The sequence below is a fragment of the Lagopus muta genome, chromosome Z (genome assembly GCF_023343835.1).
Source record: "Lagopus muta isolate bLagMut1 chromosome Z, bLagMut1 primary, whole genome shotgun sequence".
In the NCBI taxonomy this organism is placed as follows: Eukaryota; Metazoa; Chordata; class Aves; order Galliformes; family Phasianidae; genus Lagopus; species Lagopus muta.
This window is the reverse complement of record NC_064472.1, coordinates 34,484,696-34,505,613: the sequence shown is the minus strand read 5'-3', so window position 1 is coordinate 34,505,613 and position 20,918 is coordinate 34,484,696. Positions and strand designations below refer to the sequence as shown.

The 20,918-nt window shown below is 39.6% G+C and overlaps 1 protein-coding gene across 1 annotated transcript in view; it reads left to right on the top strand.

Annotated features, from left to right (window-relative positions):
* The window catches only part of MLLT3 (MLLT3 super elongation complex subunit), a 109,685-nt gene that overhangs the window by 51,058 nt on the left and 37,709 nt on the right, over positions 1-20,918 (top strand). The window contains exons 3-4 of the mRNA XM_048931684.1: positions 6,548-6,630; positions 10,258-10,401. Coding sequence (XP_048787641.1) covers positions 6,548-6,630; positions 10,258-10,401 — 227 coding nt within the window. The remainder of the gene's footprint in view (positions 1-6,547; positions 6,631-10,257; positions 10,402-20,918) is intronic.

The window sequence follows — 20,918 nt, the reverse complement described above, 5'->3', positions numbered from 1 at the left end:
TCCTACTGACCGAAGTTAAAATGTTTTGCAGTCTGTCTGCAGACTTCAAAATGCAATATAGGGAAATAGTGGATATTGCTTCTTTAAGTGTGAAATGCTCTTGCCGCAGATAATCAGGTTGTGCTAACTCTGTCTGTTTTGCAGTTAGATACTAATTAATATTATCTCAAATGCTCTTGTGAACAGCAACTGAATATTACGGCTTTCATGGTGTTGTGAAATCTCTGATTTGTTTCTCATTTTAGATACTTTATTTCACCCTTTTGAAGAAATGTCCTTTGCTACTTAGCTTTTGCTAGAGTCTGCTACAACAGCCTCCAACTTCAGCTCAGGAGCTGTTCCAGCCATTCTGAGGCTGATGAAATCACATTTCATGAGAAACTGCACTCAACAAGAGAATTTTTCTGATATTATTCAAAGTTAAAGGATGTGTTCAATAATATTATAAACCTTACAGGTGAAATAAATGACTTACTAATCAGTAAGATAATCTCAGAGAACTGAGAGATGTGATGGAAAATTCTTAGCTTTGGCTTGCAGTTTGGCGGAGGTGTTTGATGCAAGTATGGTGTCGCTTCAATTCACGGGTAATTTTTATAGCTCTGAAAATGAGTTATCAGAAATGACGGAAAGTTGAGGGGGCAGATGGATGGAAAGGTGTGAACTGTGAACCATCCTAGACATTTCCATTAAATTCTTTGCTTCATAAAGGATTGTTGCATGCATGTACATTGCAGAATCTAGGTCAGTATTTTTGTGTACTGGACTCAAGACAAGCTCTGCACAATTTATAAAGGAGATTAAGTTGGAAAGCTCACAGGTGCAAAGGATTTTTAGATGCCTGTAGTTGCTGGAGCTTCTAAGATCAGTGTTTTTCCTGGTGGAAATCCTGAAACAGGCGGGACCTGAGCGTCTAATATGGCACTTCATTGTCCTGTGGGTGATTTGTGGCTGTGCAGTATTGCTCCGAAATCTGTTAGGTGAAGTTTTTTTAATCCTGGCCCACTTCTTTCCCGTTTCAGCAAAATTGGAAAATACTGTAGGAAAAAAAAAAATAAGTCATGCAATGTTACACTATTGAAATTCACACAAGATGAAACTTCAAAGAAGACGTAGCTCTTGTCTGTCCTCTGACAGTGTGGTTCTCCTGTACCTGTGGCAGAGAATATATTCTTTTGCATGTGCAGCACATTTGCATCAAATTAGCTTGCACAGCACTATGAATTGCTGAAGACACTTTAGGTGTCCCTACTAATCTCAAACAGTTTGTCAAACACTTAGGGATTGTATTTTAAAGGACAGAGGATATGTGCTACTTAAAAAAAAAAAAAATTAGGATTACTTAGATTTGCTGAATTTGCTGCTTCAACTTCTTAATTGTTTCTTGGGCACATAGATTGCACAGATATGCACTGGAAATTATTAAATTAACACCTATAAAGTCTTCAAAATTATTGGCAGCGTTGTATGTGGGAAACTTCTGGTTGCTCCACTTTAGTCAGGGGAAGTAGGAAGCTCCATGCTGTGTTCCAGACATCGTCAATTGTGTGCTCAAGGCATTTTTCTGCCTTTATGTGTGAAGAATCAGAATTAAGAGGGCAGATGCGGACTTTTAAGTTGGCTTTAATTCACCTTGTGTGTTTAACTGTGTAAAAATGTACCTTATTTTGACTGTCTTTGTTCAGAGTGATTAATAAACTCTATCTTCTGATCTTATAGCAGTGTTTAAAGGCCAGTGCAGAGTTAAGTAGTTGAGTGATACTTGGTATGGAAAACACTGTTAGGTGTGACAGAAGATTTTCTGCTTCCTTTCTTCCTGTCCTGTGTATCAGTTTGATCTCCATTGATGATGATCACAGAACCATAAAATTGTTGGAGCTCGTAGGGGTGCTCAAAGGTTCAACTTCCTTGTAGTGAATAGGAACACCTACAGCTAAGCTAAATCAGAGTGCAGAAAGCCCCATCCAGCCTGGCCTTGAATGTCTCCAAGGACAGGATATCCACCACATCTCTGGACAGTCTGTGCCAGTGCCTCACCATTCGTATTGTAAAAAACTTCATGTCCAATCTAAATCTCCCCTCTTTCAGTTTGGAAACATTTTCCCCAGTGTCTGCAGGTCAGCCATGGTAGCCAGTGGTTGACATGTAGACACTTCATACAGAAAGTGTTACTCTCTAACCTTGTTAGGATTCACTTTTCTGTGAAATTGTAGGAATGTAGGCAATTCAGTATGTGGGATAGGAAACTTAATATGATTGTAAATACAATGCTGAAATCTCAATTTTAATTCTCCCTTGGATCTCTCTCTGTAATTTTGCTTCAGTGTTCGATGTGTTTCATGAAAGACTTGTCAGCATAAGTTATTAAGCAGATTTGAACATCCTATTCCTGGCATGAGCTACCACGCAAAGCATGTTCAATGTAGTAATTTTAGCTAGCTGTTGTTTGAACCTGTCTGGCAATTTGTTAGTATTAGTGGCTGGCGTATGCCTGAAGCTAGGGTACAACACATGCCATCCTTCTTGCCTCATTTTTGTATAGAGTCAGAACACTGGAGCCCACCAGTTATTGTACCAAGGTAAAAGATTTTTCATAAATATCACAGCCAGGTACTTAAAGCTGGCTTCTTATGTCAGGAGAAGCTTGGTACTGCAGCCTGCTTTCATCTAAAATTAATGCTGTTCATTTGTGGCACTTCTTTCAATGAAGATGGTAATTACAGGAAAAAATGAGACAGTGACCAATGTGAGCAAATCATAGGCAGGAATCTATAAAATACCCACAAGGCCTACTACATCTGTCCTGTAGGGTGCACAAAGTGGATGTGAATTGTAAAAGCTATAATTCTGCATGGCCCTGCTAGAAATGAACTTCTGTCTTTATTTGCTGTTTCTGACCATATTTTTCATCAAGGAAATGTTTGACTGTTGGAGTGGCAAACAAATATCTTCTTAAAGCTTTAAAACTAATGGTTATTATACCACAATTTTGTTATTGTAATCTCTATGGGCCTCAGAGTTGTTAATATTACTTAAATACATCTTCATGTTTTGGTTTACAGCTGTTCTTCAGGTGTCAGTTATGTCTGACACAGTACATGGGAGTGTGTGCTTAAATACAATATTTCACCTGTGCAATAAGGAAGCAAAATACTTGAAATAAATGGTTTAATCCATTTATGTCAGCTGTAGACTAGTTGCCTGACAAGTAGGAGATAAACGTAATTTAGAACTTACAAACTCCTGCTCTGGCTTGCTGTAATTTTGTATATCTCATTATGCTGACGTTACCAGAAGAATTTAGTTCTAAAGTGCATTGAAGGAGAGTTATACGCTCACATCTATTTGTGAACAATGAGTGTATTAGGGAATAGTAGCAAAACAGGTACTGAGATCATACAGGGAAGAAATCCTTGTTAATGAATTTGTCTTGATAATGCAGATGTTATTGCAATTTTTATTATAAAATGCACATTAGTATTTTTTACATGGTTTCTGGAAGGCATGTTTTGTTTAAAGCACATTAGGCAATGTACTTCTCACTATTCCTACAGGTTTTTGAAGTGTTTTTGTTTTTAATATAGCTAGGACTGCAGCTGGGTGTATAAATAGTCCCCTATCAGGGGAAATTAGATGGCTATATAGTGTAGATGAACACCTGAGATTTGCATATTACTGTAAGTCAGTACTTGTGCAGTGGCAGATCTATGCGCATATACATATGCTTCCCCAGCATTTATTTTGAAATTGCATGAAAAATTGCTTCAGGGAATCTGGTCTATGTTTAGCAAATGCATTTGCAGATACCTAAGATTCAGGCTCTCTCTTATTGGTAAGATCTTTCATTCTGACATAGTATCATGAACTCTGTATTGTTCTACGCGATAGATGAGACGTGCTTGTTCTGTGAGCACTGAACTTGCTGAAATTTACCTGTCTTATTTTTCTCTTCACTTCTCCCAGACCTTATAGTTCTCCTGAGATGAGACTGTATACCAGTGGCTGCTTCTCATTGCACTGCAATGATGATATTCTCTGAAACTGTTTTCTCAGTGCAGGAACTAATTTTTCACAGGATCTGTACTAATCTGTAGGGCCTCACTTATTATTGAGAAAGTACTGAAGTTGGATCACCTATTCAAACCAGATAGCAGAGAGGAAGGATTTATATGATTGACCCTTGGCTGTCTCAGATCACCTCCTCATCTCGTAGGTGCCTTAATGTAGCTTCCAGGAGGATCTGCTCCATGATGTTCCCAGGCACAGACACAAGGCTCACCAGCCCGTGGTTCCTCAGGTCTTCATTTCTTCACAAAAAAAACCCTTCATAAAAACAGGAGTGATATTTCCCTTTTTTTATTCACCTGACAGCCAAGATGTATCAAGTTTTTCTTTTTCTTCCCCACTATTTACTTTTCTGTTACTTTTTGCTCTGTATCTCCTGTGGTAGCAGTTAGGTGAACCACCTCTCTCTTTTCCACCCACCGAACTGGGTGGTTGTTAGCTGCTGGCCAACTTACAGCGCTGTTGCAGGAGCCTTGGTTGCCAACCAGGTGGTTATGCCAGTGGGTCCTGATTCAGGCTGCACAGACATGTTGCTCTTGCTAGTATGTATATTAAGTGTTCTACAAGAAAGGTGAGAATAATGTACTAGCTTACACTTTAGTTGTAGTAATTGTATATGCAATATAATACAGTTTTACCATTACCTGTTCTTTGTTGTTGGCTTTTTTTTTTTTTTTTTTTCCAGGGGGGTAGGGGAGAGGGATGGGAATTTTCAAGCGCAAGACTGTAGAATTTTCTGCCCATCTTTCAGTTTAGGAAGACGCTCAATCACTGGCGTGTGCTAAGCATTTTGCCACCCAAGTTTCACCAATGTCTGCAATTATAACAGACTTTGTTTTCAGAAGTGTGATGTCAAACTGATTTGCTAACACTTGTGTGAGTATGAAAGAAGAACGATTTGAGGGAGAGAATAAAAAAAAAATTATGCTGACAGTATGGTCTGCACCAATAAAATTCTTAGGAAGACATTGCTGTGACTTTTTTTTTAATTGAATAAAGTGGAAGGTTTATTTCTGGTATGCCATGCAATGGAGCCTGAAATCCCAGAACGAAATAATGTATTATTACAGTTCATAAATATCTGATGTTTAATAATTTTCATATTTTGTGAGTGGCTTTCAGTGTCCCATGTTTATATCTGCATGGGCAATCCCCCTATGAGGAAAGGCTGAGTGAACTGGGTCTGTTCAGCCTTGAGAAAAGGAGACTGAGAGGGGACCTGATCCAGGACTATAAATATCTAAGGTGTGGGGGGCAGAATGGCGAGGCCGGACTCTTTTCAGTGGTGAGTGGAGACAGGACAAGGGGAAACGGCCGGAAACTGCAGCATAGGAAGTTCCGCACAAACATGCGCAAGAACTTCTTTACAGTGAGGTGACGGAGCACTGGAACAGGCTGCCCAGGGAGGTGGTGGAGTCTCCTTCTCTGGAGATGTTCAAGACCTGCCTGGATGCCTACCTGTGCGACCTGCTGTAGGGAACCTGCTTTGGCAGGGGGGTTGGACTCGATGATCTCTGGAGGTCCCTTCCGACCCCTACAATTCTGTGATTCTGTGATTCTGTGAATCAAACAATGTCACACTTGAGGCTTTTTCCTCAAGTCATCTTCTGAATCTAAAGAAGCAAGGAGGGCTATTGCCCTAGCTGAAATGTTGTCAGTATATATTACCATAATCTCTAACTATCCTTAGGTAGGGCTGCTATGTTTACGTTTTCAAATGCTGGTAAGCTCTCATAAGGAAAAACATCAGTATGAAGTAATTTTTCTTGGAGATTCTAAGACAAAATGCTTAATTTATAACTTAAAAGCTGTTTGAATTCACCTCCCAGTTTTGACATGTTATCTTAATATTTTCTTCAAAATCTTTTCAAATCTCACCTTATAAATAACAGGTCCTCTCTTCTTTTTAAGAGAGACAAAATAAGTTCTGGGGTTTTTTTGTTTGTTTGTTTTCAAGAGAACTGTGTTGAAAACAGGTCAGAAAAGATTATTCTTCCTTTGCTTTTTTTAGTGCTTCTCCCTTTCCATCAATTGCGTGGAGAAAACTGAGTCGCCTTAGACAGCTGCAGTAGGTTAGCAAGCACTTGGAGTCTCCCTTATTCTTGAATTTCCTGTGTGGGGTTAGTGCCAGCAAAACAGGAGGGGAATGGTGAGGTAGCTTTACTTTGCTTAAATTTACTTTGTCATTTACTAAGCTTGCATTTCCTCAGAAGGCTGATGTACTGATAGTACTCTGGAGAATGTGTTGGCAGTTTTTTTCCTGGATAATTTTTTTTCTGAGAGGCCTTGTGATAGCAAGTCCACCAGGAGTTGATATCCCTTGGTTCTTGTGTTCCAAGAGACTGAAGAAACTGAAAGATATGTGTCTGTACATGTGAGTAATTTTGTAGTGATGCTTTCATGGAAGTGTTGCTGCAGACTATTTGATCACGTTGTGTTTTTAAACATTTTCTGTTAAATACAGGCTTTTTCTCTGTTTCAGTGTGCAAGGATCCACCCTACAAAGTTGAAGAATCTGGTTATGCTGGTTTCATTTTGCCAATTGAGGTCTACTTCAAAAATAAGGTAAGGAATTGCATATTTGTTCATTTAAAAGCTTAAAAAAAACCCAACAACCTAGCAACAACAAAACAATCAAAGAGAGAAGTAAAACTCAACATATACACATATTCAAACATACACATTTTGATGCATAAATACTGAATGTAGGCTTAAAGATACATTTCAAAGTGTTGTTCCATAATTCACGGTTACTGTAACTTTTAGACATGTCTGACTGTATTTTGTAGATAACTCTCTGAAGTTAGGATTACTTGATGAAGTACAGAAGCTGAATTATTCAGTAATTAGAAGAATAACTATTTCTACTGAGAAGTAGACAGGCTTTAAAGCCAGGAAGCTCGAGAGCCACTTAAAAAACTTGGGGAGAGGAAGCTGATCTTGATCATATTGAATTCATAATGAACCCATTGTTTTATTTTAAGTATTGCTGATCTTTATAATTTCTTCTTTTTTGGTCTTTCATGAAGAACCTTTTTTATACTGCCACCTCAGTCTGAAAAAAAATATATTCTTTTAGAGTGAATGTGAACATTGGTTCTACTCAACACTACTGGGGGCACAAATTGGAATCTAGTGCCATTCTAAAATGTATGCATTATTGTGATATCTCAAATTTAGTGTGAAAGTAAATACTGTGTTTACTTTGCAGTCTTCGGGTAGCAAATACAGAGATTTCTTTTAATGCACCTAGTAGGTTCTGTATTGCAAATAATAACTTGTTTGGATAAGAACTGGATGTGGGTAGAATTTAAAGAAGAAGCTCTAATAATTTTGTGGATTTAATGCACAGAATTTTAATAATTTCAATATTTTGGATTCCTTCTGTGCTTTGAAAAATAGACCTGTTGTTTTACTTCATGCATGCTTCAAAGATACATGCATACATATTTTTTTAATTCCAAGATGTCATATAACACTGTTTTAATAAAGTCAGTATTTCACCTTCCTTAAAATGCCAACTGCTTTGTGAAAAGCTTAAAAACAAATGAAAATGAGTAACAAGTCTTCTGCTGAAAATGAGCACACTTAAAATTCAGTGTAGAGTACAACTTGGTTAACTCTGTTTGCCTTCAGGAAGATGTTCCATTATTCTTCTGCCTTTCATAGAAACTCTGTTGAAGTGTGAGGTGTGGATAATTCTACTGAGGCACTTTCTAAATAAAGATTTAGAAATTAATTCTGAAATGTTCCCTGTATCAATCTGTGAAGAGAAGGGCTCGGTCTACCACATTTGCTGTTGGAAAGGGAAACAGAACTGCTTCATTGAGTTAGCTGGCTTCGTTGGCATGCTTTTTAACTCAGCTGTTAAGAGGTCATCCCATAACCAGGCAGACCTGTAATGTCAGAAACAGTGATTCACTGAAGCATCTCTACAGAAGCCTTCCCCCCCGACATTTCTTTTTCTGTTTTCCACTCAGTTTTGGCTGCCTTTGACTGCAAGTCTCAGGAGTTCTCCAGCAGGAGTTGTTGGCTTAGACTGAAATCAAGAGGGCATCAATGATTACAACTCACCTCACCCTCAAGCAGCATGTGGAATTAGGAAGTTTGCAACATCCCCCACCCCTATTTCCTATTTCCTGGGCTCAGTGCAGTATGATGGAGGAGTGGCACAAAAGTTGAACTGGCATTCCTGAGGCAAATTACTGCTTTCTCCTGGTTCAGTTACTCTTCCTCCTCTAAGCCACTTCACAGGTATTCCAGTACAGAAAAAGAGGAGCTAGAAGGAGGAAGAGGAGACAGACCATCATCACTTACTCAAGGTAGATAACCTTTCCATTTCTGGTTCAGAAAGAACCCTAATGAAGAGAGAATGCAGTGGTGCAGGATGCCACTTGGATCATGGAGAATGATACTGTTCTCCTTCCCAGGACAAAGCAGAAATTGGTAGGAAATCTAATAGGCATTTTAGCTTGACAAAAAAACGTTCCACATGTTTAAAGATTATGGAAATAACAAGCATCCCCTTCCACAAATATAATAAACCTCAAGATGTAGTTGATAGCCACTGAGACAAATTCCTTGGAAGAAGGCTTTAGATTGAAAGACTTCTACTCTGGAAATTACGGTCCATTTAGGATAAGGCTCATAAACTGCAGTATATTCTGCTTTCACTGTCAGGACTTCACTGGTTTGAATTAATGGCAGTGGCACAGGGAATGATATATTTAGTGAAACTCTGCTTTGAAATTATTACTTCAACAAACTTTCCACAGATTTCTTTGAAGACTCCAGTTTATGATTTTTGTAACTTCTATGACAAAGCTGCCAATACGGATTGCCTATAGCAGTGTCACAGTTTTCTGTGGTGCAGTCTTCCTTTTTTTATGCAAGAAATCATGTGTTCATCTTTAATAAGAAATATCTTCATCCATGATTGCCTTTGAATACTGTCTATCAAGAAAATAGTCTCAGCCATCAAAAAATAAGCTATTGCAAGCTTTTTGTCTCAGCTTCTTTGTTGTCTTTGTTCCATGTTTGAAGACAAGATGCTGAGGAGATCCCTTGGCTGTATTTGAAAACTTGAGACTTTTACACTTCCTATTCTTCATATCCTTAATGTCCTGAATCAAAGCTGAACATTTTAATGTGATGGGTTTTTTTGAGCACTGGAGATGTCTGTCACTGAACAGAACACAGATCAGATGCATTGTTGTTTATAGGCTGAAATTTTGCTGCATCTCTTCCTTCTCCTCCCTTGTGGGTGGTTTTTTTTTTTTTTTTCCTAGAGGATTTGCCCTTTTACTTGTGTTCTGCTTTATGACTGTCATTGGTTTGATGCCTTCTTTGGTACATCTGCACCTTTGAAGGAAGGGCTTCTTGCTATTGCTTTAGAAGAGCACTTAAGTTTTATACAGTATCTAGAACACATTTGTGTAAATGTGTTGCACAAAACATACTCAATGTCTCTGGTATTAGCAATTTAAATTTATATGGTTACAGTAATGTCCTTTTCCAGCTGAGGATTTCTTAGAATAGCAGAGCACTGTTTATGTCCAAGATAAATTTGCCTTTCCTGTTCTTTTTCTCTCCACATTGGTACAGGGAACATTTGTCTTTTTTTCATTATAGTGGCAAAGAATTTTAAATGCTTGGAAGCTGTGGTGGAATACTTGAAATCTTGCTGCCCAATTCAGTTCAAGGAAATGAAGTTCCATTAATAAATAAACAGACACCTTACTTAGGAGTCAAATATTATTTGCTGCAGCAGTTTCAATCTTACCCTTATTTACAATTATTTTGAATTTGTGGAGGAAATTGTATCCAACGATTTACTGCAGCATCTTCTGTATTTCCTACAGCTCAGAAATGATTGTGTTGGTGACTGAGTTACCTTGTGTCAGCTGAATCGTGATATTTGGCTTTGTGTATGTCTTTAGCCTATGCCAGACATCACCTTCAAAGAAGCCTTGTCAAGACAGCTTGAAGTTCATGCATATTCCCATGTATTATGATGGGCTGATAGAACCTTCTTTAATTTTCTGTATTTCAGCTGATGTTCGGTAAATTCTATCATGTATCTCAGAGCACAGAGCATGGTTAAAAATGATCTAATTTTGATATACAGACTGATGTAGCCCATATTTTAGTTTTGGCGTTAGACCTTTTTATCTGGTTATTTTCAACCCTCAGGAAGAACCTAAGAAAGTTCGATTTGACTATGACTTATTCCTGCATCTTGAAGGCCATCCACCTGTAAATCACCTCCGCTGTGAAAAGCTCACATTCAACAACCCGACAGAAGAATTCAGAAGAAAGCTGCTAAAGGCAGGAGGGGTGAGTCCTGCACCCACGTCAAAAACAGTCACAAAGATGTTGCTGCTCATTGCTGGTGCATGATTACTGTAATAAAGGTTGACCAGGCAGTGAAACTAAGTGAAGTGTTCTTGTGATTAATGTAGTAGATACCTATTAACAAGGAAATGATTCATGTTTACTTCTATGAAAGCAGAACTTAAGCCTTATATATGAAGCATTACTTGCTTGCTACTCCAGAGATGAAGTATAGCAGAGTTGTTGTGATTAAAGTTATGCAAAAAGAACATAAAATGTCTCTCTTCTAAAAGGTAGATTCTACGTAATGCAAAATGAATTCAGTAGTAGTAGAGCAAGTTAGAAAGTAATTATGAATAAACACACTGGAATTTATATAATGTACGAATACTCTGAGCCAGAAAATGTACTAAATCTTCACGTATTTGTAGAATTAATGGGCACAAAAAATCCTGAAGTTAGGCTTTTTGTAAGGTGTAGAGGGTTAGAACTTCAGGAATATGTCAGGAATGTTTTGCCTGTTGCTAGAAATCACTCCAAGTTTCATGTAATAGCAGAACCACTCATTCTGGCTGAATCAACAGTCCTCACTCTGCTGGGGTTCAATCAGGTCTGCTTAGGGCTTCTTCAGCCAGCTGGGGCGTGAAACCCCCCAGACTGGAGCCTTGGCTTCATGACCAGGCAATCCTACGATTCCTTTTTGTCAAAAGGCGTCTCATCTTCAGCTTGAGCCTCTTGTGTCTCAGCTTATGTTTCTGCCTCTCACCTTCTCACCTCACACTATGTGTAGAGTCTGGCTGCCTCTCCTACGTTCCCTGGTGCTGGGGCTGCTGCTGGGTATCCTTGAAGCTGCCCCTTCTCATGGCTGAATCAATCTTGCTCCATTTTGTCTCACAAGGCAAAACCCCCAGCCCCTCCCTCACTGGTTCTGGAGCTATGTCCTGGTCCAACAACTCCAGGCATTGCTACATAGGTGCACAGTTGGCTCCAGCTCAGCTATATGTCACCAGTGCCCCAGCTTCCTGTACAGGACTAAGGGGCTGCAGGTCTCAGAGTTTGTCCTGATGGTGTTTCATGAGAATTCTGTTAATCTGTGCCTCCAGCCTGTCTGGGTCCTTCTTGGTTGCAGTCCTGCTCTTGAGTGTCATTTGCTTCACTTCCTCAGTAAGCTCATAGGATAAGCAAATCAATATTTTGTGGTTCTACGTTAGGCCAATATCTATGCTTTTGACTAGTCATAACACAAATGGTTAGCCTTATCTGGTATGATTATATAAAAGTAGATTGAGGAGTGGTGATAGGAGGGAGCTGATTTGTGAATAATCTCTTTGAATAGTTATCTGTGAAAATAAAGTGAAAATAAGTAGCAGGCATAGTCTGAAAGACCTTGTTATCTTCATGGAGAAGAGAACTGTTACGTCTGTAGTGGTATTGAAGTAGAAGTGTGAGCTGTGTTTTGTGTTTGCATTTATTAGGTGCAAGAGGGTATCCATGTCTGGACAGTGTATTGGCTTTTTAGTGTGTTTCCAAATAAAACATCAAGATTGTATTCTGGAAAGCTTCATGAGCAGCTGCTTTAATATTAATCATATCAGGTCAGTTGTTAATAAACAAGTTTTACCCACAAGTGTAATAAATCTAAATGTATGCTGGTAGGAACTTCGGGAGGATGTAGTGGGTAGAGAGAAAGAAAGAAAGAAGAAAAAACATTAAGTGACCTTTCATTATTCATTTTCTGCACCTTCTATTTTTAGGTTTCATGAATTAATAAAAACAAAAATGCTACTTCATTGTAAGCAATGAAATATGGGATGTTTGAATGAAATCATTTCCTTGAATGCTCACATTGTCTTTTGTTCTAGAGGAAGAAAACTGTGTGGTTTTTTTTCCTTTTTTCATATTTCCCAGTTTTCTTCCATGAAATGAGTCCCTTTTTCTTGAGTCTGTCAGTCTTTCAGGCTTCCGTTTCCAGGTTTTCTGACCTACGAGTATGTCCAGCTAACTCAGGAGAGATGATCTAATAACACTGTCTCAATGTTAGAAGTCTTTATGAAGGGCTCTTAAATCACCCAATGTTGAAAGGCCCATAATACTTCTATTAAATTGAAATAGTGATCATCATTTTTCTTTGGCTTCTGTTGATGTCACAGAAAGCTGATTCTCACCTCCAAGTGTAGTTAGAATAGACCACTGAATTAATCCATGAAACTCTAACTTAGTTGTAACTGCGGCATGCTAGGCTAACCAGGACACTTAGAGTAAAACAAAGTACAAGAGGTGGATTTTGCGTTTACTGAAGTCAATAATTAATACTTACAGTCACTGAATTTCTTTGGCAACAAGACAGACAAAATCAAGTTCATCTTCAAAGTGAATTAGTTACCATATTAATGTAAAATGTTGAGTGGTAGCTTTAGAGAGAGCAGTCAAAGGTGGAGGATGCTTTTGCTATGTTTTTAAGTAATGCAAACTGCTTTATTTCTGTGCAACTTCATGTTGCACCTCTCATTAGTTGCTCTCCAAGGATTAGTCATGGGACATGTAATTCAACTGAAGTACTAAACATGGTATTTTAATTTTCATAGACTTACATAACAAGCGCTATATCCTTCTCCAGAGAACAGTGCAGGTTTGATTGTAAAATAGTAAGCAACTGTCACATTGTTTATATGTAAACCAAGGCATATGTTTGAAGAAAGTAGAGGTTAGGAAAACAGCTGCTGTTTGTATTTACAATTGGAAGTACTTGGCTTCATTCAGTAGATGAACCCAGACTTTCTTTGAGATGTTCATGCTTTCTTATTCAGAGTAGGAGCTGTCTCGTCAAGGTTCATGACTTTGCTCTTCAGTCAGGCCATGTCTCAAATGCGAACTAGTAAGAGACAGAAGAACATTTGCTCTAGCAGCTATTTTTGAGACTAATATACTTTTTCCTTTAAAAAATAGGCTAAAACTGTGGACACATTGCCAGTGTCTTCTCGTGGTTCCCTTCCCATATGTACCCCCTCTTTCATATGCCTAGAGATCTGACTGGCTCTCCTAAGTTGACTGAGTAACATTTAGATATTACAGGTAATTAAACAAGTAAGAAAACAAATTTAACATAGCTTTGTAAAGCTTCTATGTCACTTCAGCTAAGGCAAACAATATATTTTGAGTGGTGCCAATCATTAAACTTAACTCTGTGGAATATTTCTATCTTAATGTTACATTTGCTATCATGAGAACTTAAGCATGAAAGTACCTTCAGTCTTCAGTCATAGGCGATAACCAAACTGCTGATTTTTCTCTTTCAATATAAGAAATACTTTTCCTCTCTTACAGAGAGAATGATTTGATTTGACTTTAGAGACACTGTTTTTGTAGTCAGGCAGGTAAATAGAAACCTTTGGTTTAATCTTTCTAAGCCCTTGTCCAATTTGCAAGTTCTTTATCAAGCTCTTCAGAAATCTTTATTCCTACTATTAACATGCTATTAGCTGACTTTACTTTAGTAAATATAAACAAATATTTATAGAGAAAAAAGAGTTCAGTGAGCAAATTCAGTCAAAATATTCTGTGTAATTATTCACATTCTGTCTCTTTCTGTATATATTTTAAATTGTATGTCTTTTAGGAAGTGTAATTGTTTTCACAGCAAACTTGAGAATTTTTTCCTCTGCTTCTACAGTGTAGTATGTAACAATGAGAAAAGAATATGTAAGTGAACATGACTAATTTAAATTAGCAACATATATCACTATAGTCTAACCTGTTTGAAATCCTAGAAGGCATATTATGTACAAGTGATGACTCTGGTGGCTACCTGACTTTTCACCAAGCAAATTCTCAAGCTGCTAGTGGTGACAGAATTCTGCATATGCAGTCTCTTACAGAGCTCTTGCTCTAGGTATTGTGCAAAATTATACATGACTAAGTACAGCAGGATTAAAGTTCTCATCAATTAAATGCCAGGAAACATTGATCATTATATAGCCATTTCTCTCCCTCAGGTTTCCCACACCCTGGAGGTTAGTGAGAGGGTCTGGGGAGTGGGAGACTTCCCTTTAGTCAGGGAAGAGGTGGTCCATGAGCGCCTAGACAGCACTAAGGTCCACAAATCCATGGGACCTGATGGGCTGCATCCATGTGTGCTGAGGGAGCATTGCCAAACCGCAGTCCATCATCTTTGAGAGGTCTTGGAGAATGGGGGAGGTCCCTGAAGACTGGAGGATAGCCAATGTCACTCCGATCTTCAAAAAGGGCAGGAAGGAAGACCCAGATAATTATAGGCCTGTCAGCCTCACCCCTTTCCAGGCACAGGTGATGGAACAGCTTGTGCTGGATGTCATCTCCTGACAACTGGAAGAAAAGGAGGTTATCAGGAGTAGTCAGCATGGGTTTACCAAGGGGAGGTTGTGCTCGACCAAGCTGGTGGGGCCTTCTATGATGTTATCACATGCTGGGTGGATGGGGGGAGAGTGGTAGATGTAGTCTACCTTGATTTTAGAAAGGCGTTTGATACTGTCTCCCATGACATCCTTATAACAAAGCTGAGGAAGTGTGGGATAGATGAGTGGACAGTGAGGTGGGTTGAGAACTGGCTGACTGGCAGAGCGCAGGGGGTCGTTGTTGGCCGTGCAGAGTCTGGCTGGAGGCCTGTAACCAGCGGTGTTCCTCAGGGGTCTGTGCTGGGTCTGGTCTTGTTCAACATCTTCATCAATGACCTTGATGAGGGGATAGTGGCCACCCTCAGCAAGTTTGCTGATGATACGAAGTTGGGAGGATTGGCTGACACGCCTGAAGGCCGTGCTGCCATTCAGCAAGACCTGGATAGGCTGGAGAGCTGGGCAGAAAGAAACCGGATGAGGTTTAACAAAAGCAAGTGTAGAGTCTTGCATCTGGGGAGGAATAATTGCATGCACCAGTACAGGTTGGGGGATGAGCTGCTGGAGGGGAGCTCTGCGGAGAGGGACCTGGGTGTCCTGGTGGACGACAGGTTGGCCATGAGCCAGCAGTGTGCCCTTGTGGCCAAGAGGGCCAATGGCTTACTGGGGTGCATTAAAAAGAGCGTGGCCAGCAGGTCAAAGGAGGTGATCCTCCCCCTCTACTCTGCCCTGGTGAGGCCTCATCTGGAGTACTGTGTCCAGTTCTGGGCTCCCCAGTACAAAAAGGACAGGGATCTCTTGGAGAGAGTCCAGCGGAGGCCACAAAAATGTTGAAGGGCCTGGAACATCTCTCCTATGAAGAAAGGCTGAGTGAACTGGGTCTATTTAGCCTTGAGGAAGGGTGTGTGAGAGGGGATCTAATCCAGGGTTATAAATATCTGAGGTGTGGGGGCCATAATGGTGAGGCCAGTCTCTTTTCAGTGGTACGTGGAGACAGGACAAGGGGAAATGTACATAAGCTGCAGCATAGGAAGTTCCGCACGAATGTTCGCAAGAACTTCTTTACAGTGAGGTGACGGAGCACTGGAACAGGCTGCCCAGGGAGGTGGTGGAGTCTCCTTCTCTGGAGATGTTCAAGACCTGCCTGGATGCCTACCTGTGCAACCTGGTGTAGGCAGGGGGGTTGGTCTCGATGATCTCTGGAGGTCCCTTCCAACCCCTACAATTCTGTGATTCCTTCCTAGAACAGTCAATTACCATCTCTGCTTAGTTTCAGACTTTAAAACATGGAAATCTAAGAGGAAAGAGGCAGCTTTGCTATTCTTCTGTGTGCATATAGGAAAAGAGATGATATTAGCAGGGAAGTTATTCTCGGTTAATGATAACCTTCAGTTCTAAGTAGATTTTGTATGTTGAAAGCCACTGAGCCTGTATATAGACGAAGTGTGACTTAATGATTTAAGTTAGCAGTGTTTATTCTATTGCTATTTTGGATTGCACATCTTTCACTTTCAGAAAAAAAAATGAAAATGCTACCTAATCTGTTTATTCAGATAATAGAAGCTAATTAATTTTGAAGATACTGAGTAATATTTAAATTAGATTTTGTCTCTGAAAAGCTTAGGCTTGTTCAAGCATCACTTCAGTGCTATGCAGTTTTTGAATCTTGCAGGAAAAGGTAGTGAAACTATTGTCAATTCAAGTTAAGACAGCAGTTTAATGTATCTTTGTCTCTCTGCTGTAAATGATGCTTGTACTGTGAAATGCTATTGCCTTTTTGGTAGGAGAATCAAAATCAGTAATTTACTCCTTCGAAAGTATTATGGAATTGGAATTCCATAATTCCAAAAGCTTGGAATTCCTTTCATAAAAGGAAAGTTCGTAACATTACTGCAAACTCACATGGTTAGTGATGATATGGTTTGAGGTTTCAGACTCAGAGTATTCAGGAAGAGGTCGTGTTTAGAGTACCAATGATTCTTTTTAGCAACAAAAGTGTTGCTATTGTCTGTTTTCTTTAAAATGATTTTGGAAATACAAGTAGCTGTACTCCTTCATCAAGGTTACTCTCCTTAAAGACAGTTGATCTATTAGTGAGGCCAGAAGGAGGAAAAATATTGAGAGGGGGGAAGTTTTTAGGAAAAACTATCAGAGTAGAAATTTTGGTTTTGAGATTTAAAAAGAAAAAGCACTACTTTCTGTTTTATTTCTGGAAGCTTTGTGTTTTCACTGTTTAAATTTAAGAAATATTTCCAGATGCTTCATAAATCTACGTAATACATGCTTTAACACATGATGAAATCATGAGGATTTCTCTCTTCTTCCTGCTGCCTTTTTTTCTTTCAATCCTTCAATGTCAGAATAGTTGGCTTTTACCTGGAGCCAGCTTTAGATAATCCCTGCCCTCAAGCAGTATTATATCTTTAAGCTTGTACGTTTCATAATTAGGTAATTGAATTTTCTTAAATGATATGTTAATTTAGTTTTGGGCAGATAACTTAAAAGAATTCAAAGAAGTTTTCTGTTCCTTTAGGCTGTGGGTTTCTTTTAATGCTAATATTACTTTCTTGTATAGAAACAGTTGTTCAGAGCAATTGTTTTCGTTGTTACTCTTAGTGCTTTCAGTACTGAATGAATTTATTCTTCACTGTAAAATGATGTGGGGTGGCAGCAGCCCAGGACCACACAAAGAAATCTGTTTATTCCATATGCCAGACAAGTATAATTGTGTCTTTATTGCTGCAGAAATGCAGTAGTAATGGGTCATTTTGCCTGGAATTCTAATAGATAATCTCAGATTTGACTAAAAGTACAATTTAAATTTTTCAGCAGCTCAGTGTGGGGAAATTTTTCTACCTATTCAGAAGCTACTTTGTGGAGATGTTGATAAATTATCAGCTCATTAGATGAAACCCCAGGTAGCTAGGTGTAGACTTCACGGAGACGGGATTATTCCAGCGTTGATGGCCTCCCTGCATTAAGGAAAATAAAAAGTAGAAGACAAACAAGCTTTTTGGTAGTGCTCCATTCCCCTGCAGGAGCTCTGATGTGCCTTAACACAGTCTTATTGTGGAACAACTGTGACAGCTCATACAGTTTCTAACACAGTGATTGTATAGAACGGTGGACTGTGATTCCTGCGTATCAGAAGGAGACAGTATGTGTGTTTTTAGAAATTTTCAGTAATAGAAGACTTTGAGACTGTTCCTCTTGCTTTCTCTGCTGAGATCTGAAGAGCAGTGTTTAGTGTTCTGAAAGCAGGTTTTTCTTATTGGTTATGTGGGTACTCCAAGATGTTCTTCTTGTTGGTAGATGACACTACTGTCTTTGGCAAGTCAGTTTTTATAGGGCAACTTGAGAATCAGTTTTAAGTAGGTTTATGTACAGGTATTACAATTTTATAGTGTTTGCCAGAAAAGAGTCCACAAAAAATGGCTCACAGTTTAATATAGAATGGTTTAGGTTGGAAGGGACCTTTAAAGATCATCTAGTTCATATCTCCCTGCCATACATGGGGAGAACTTCTGCTAGTTTGGCTTCCTTAGAGCCCCATCCAAACTGACTTCCCCAGAGCCTTCTCCAGGCTGAACAACTCCATTTTTTTCTGCCTTTCCTCATACCAGAGGTGCTTCAGCCCTTTGATCGTAATCTGGCTGTCCTCTAGATGCACTCCAACAGCTCTGCACCTTTCTTGTGCTGGGTGCCCCAGAGCTGGCTGGCTGCAAGTGGGGCCCTGCAAGGACAGAGCAGAGAGAGAAAATATTGGTCACTATTATCTTGAAGCAACCCAATGTATGACTGGCTCCCTAGATAACAAGCCCACACAGCCAGCTCATAGTTTTTCATCCATAAGTATCCCTGAGTCCTCCTGTGCAGGTCTTCTCTTAATGTACTAATCACACTGTATTCAACCTTAGAAATGCCCCATCTGAGCTGAGCTTTTTGACCGGTCATGGTCCTTCTGAATGGCGTCTCTTCCTTCTGTTGTTATTTTTGCACTACTCGGCTCGATGTTGTCCACAAACTTGCTAAGCTTACACTCCATTCCATTGTCTGCATCACTGACAGAGATGTTAAACAGAACCAGTCCCTGTACAGACCCCAGAGTGACTGGACTTGTCCCTCGTCTGTGTGTGGACATAAAGTTGTTTACTGCCAGCCTCTGCTTTCAGCCATCCAGGTAATTGTGCACAGAATAGTGAAGCCATCAGTATCAGTTCAAGACATGAATGTTGTATGGGTTTGTGTCAGAGGCCTTAGAGAAGTACAGTGGATCACATATGTTCTTTTTGCCCTGAACACTGAAGTATTTACTCTGTCATAGAAGGCCACTAGATTTTCATAAATGATCTGACTGGTGGAATTGAAAGCACTGTGACCAAGTTTACTGATAATGCTTAAGTGGATGGACATGTCAGAAGTGAAAACTATCTTATAGAGAGACTGGGACAGGCTGAACATGTGTCAGTAGAGCACTGCTATACTAACAGAGGCAAATTCAATCCTATGCTGCACCAGCAGCAGCACTGCTAACAGAGATATGATCATACCACTGTACTCAGTACTTGTCAGGATTCACAGGGACTGTGGTATAGTTCTAGTTCCTGTTCTAGTCCACACAATTCATAAAGGACATGGGCAGATTGGAGAGAGCCAGATGAAGGGATATGATGATCAAAAGACTGGAGAACCTGTACAATGAGAAAAGACTGAAGAATGTAGGTCTTCTTACTATGGAATGCTTGGGAGCCTTTTCCACCAGAGGTGGCTACAAAGAATACAGAGGTCTCTCTCTCCACAAGCCACATGGAGAAGACAAGGTTGCAATGGCAGAAGTTTTGTCTTGATATAACTTTTCTTACAGTGAGAACAATCACTGGAACATCCTACTCAGAGACATGATTGAACAGGCTGCTAGATAATCTTATTTAGGCTCCCTTTCTCCATAGAAGGTTGAACCTGATGGTCTTTTGAGGTCCTCTCCAGCATGAACTATTCTCTGATTCTGTGATTATGTAGAGTTAGCTGGTAGAACACAGTTGTTATGTTGTTCAGTGGCATATGGAAATACATAAATCAAATGCATGACAACCTTTCTTTCCATGGCATTCAGTTTTCTGAGAAGGAAATTAGAATAGGTTTAGAGGATGCCTGCAGATCAAGTATTATGGAGACTGGTCACTTCAGGTGTATGAATAAGGTGGAATCATTCCTACTGAAAACCTACTGTTTTTGGTTTTGTTTTTTTTTTTTTTTTGGGGGGGGGGGGGGCGGGGGGCATGACAAGGGTAGAATACATTTTGCCTTTGTCTGGGAAGCAACTCCTGGACAAAGGTGTTTAATTACAAACTCAACATCTGCAGGCTAGTCAAGGCTGTTTGAACTAGAGGCCAGAAAGTATTGCCAGCAGATCAGTTTGAATAATTTCATATATAGTGCTTCATAACATACAGTTGTACATAGGAAAAAATAATATAATCATTCTCTAGCATTGGACTATTAAGAAGGATGTTTAAAAATAAATGCATAATGCCATTTTCTATGTGCTTGTGAGGCCAATGAGTGTAAAAGACAGCTTATCTCTTGTACGTGTGCTGTTATGTAGTGGGAGTTAGTTACTATACTAGACAATAGCAGCACAATGTTAAGACTGATTTTCTTGGGAGATGGTGTCACCCTCTGGCCTTCTGTGCGTGTTAGGAAATAGCTAATCTAGTATTTTTGGTTCTCTCCCCTGAAGATCTTCCATTCTAACTCTCATGTTCTTCTGGAGACTGCAGGGGCCTCCCTGAGAAATAAGTACCTGTATATCATCTGTGAGCTTGCTTAGAGTTCCCTGTGGGTCATTAATGAAAACACTAAATAGTTTTGAATCAAGTGTTGATTAAGTTGAGGAATACCAGTAGTCACTGGCCTTCAGCTGGCCTTCACATGTCAGCAGTAGCGTTTGAGTTCAGCAGTCCAGCCAATTCTCCACACCTCATCTCCCTTTTTATCCAGTCCATATCTCATAGATCTGGATCTACGAAGGCTGTGGCAGTTCTCACAAACCTTTGCTGAAAATCAAGATACACAACAGCTGTTGCTTTCCCCACATGCACAAAACCAACCACAGGTAACAGTCACTTCAGTTGTGTTAGTTGGGCAGGAGTA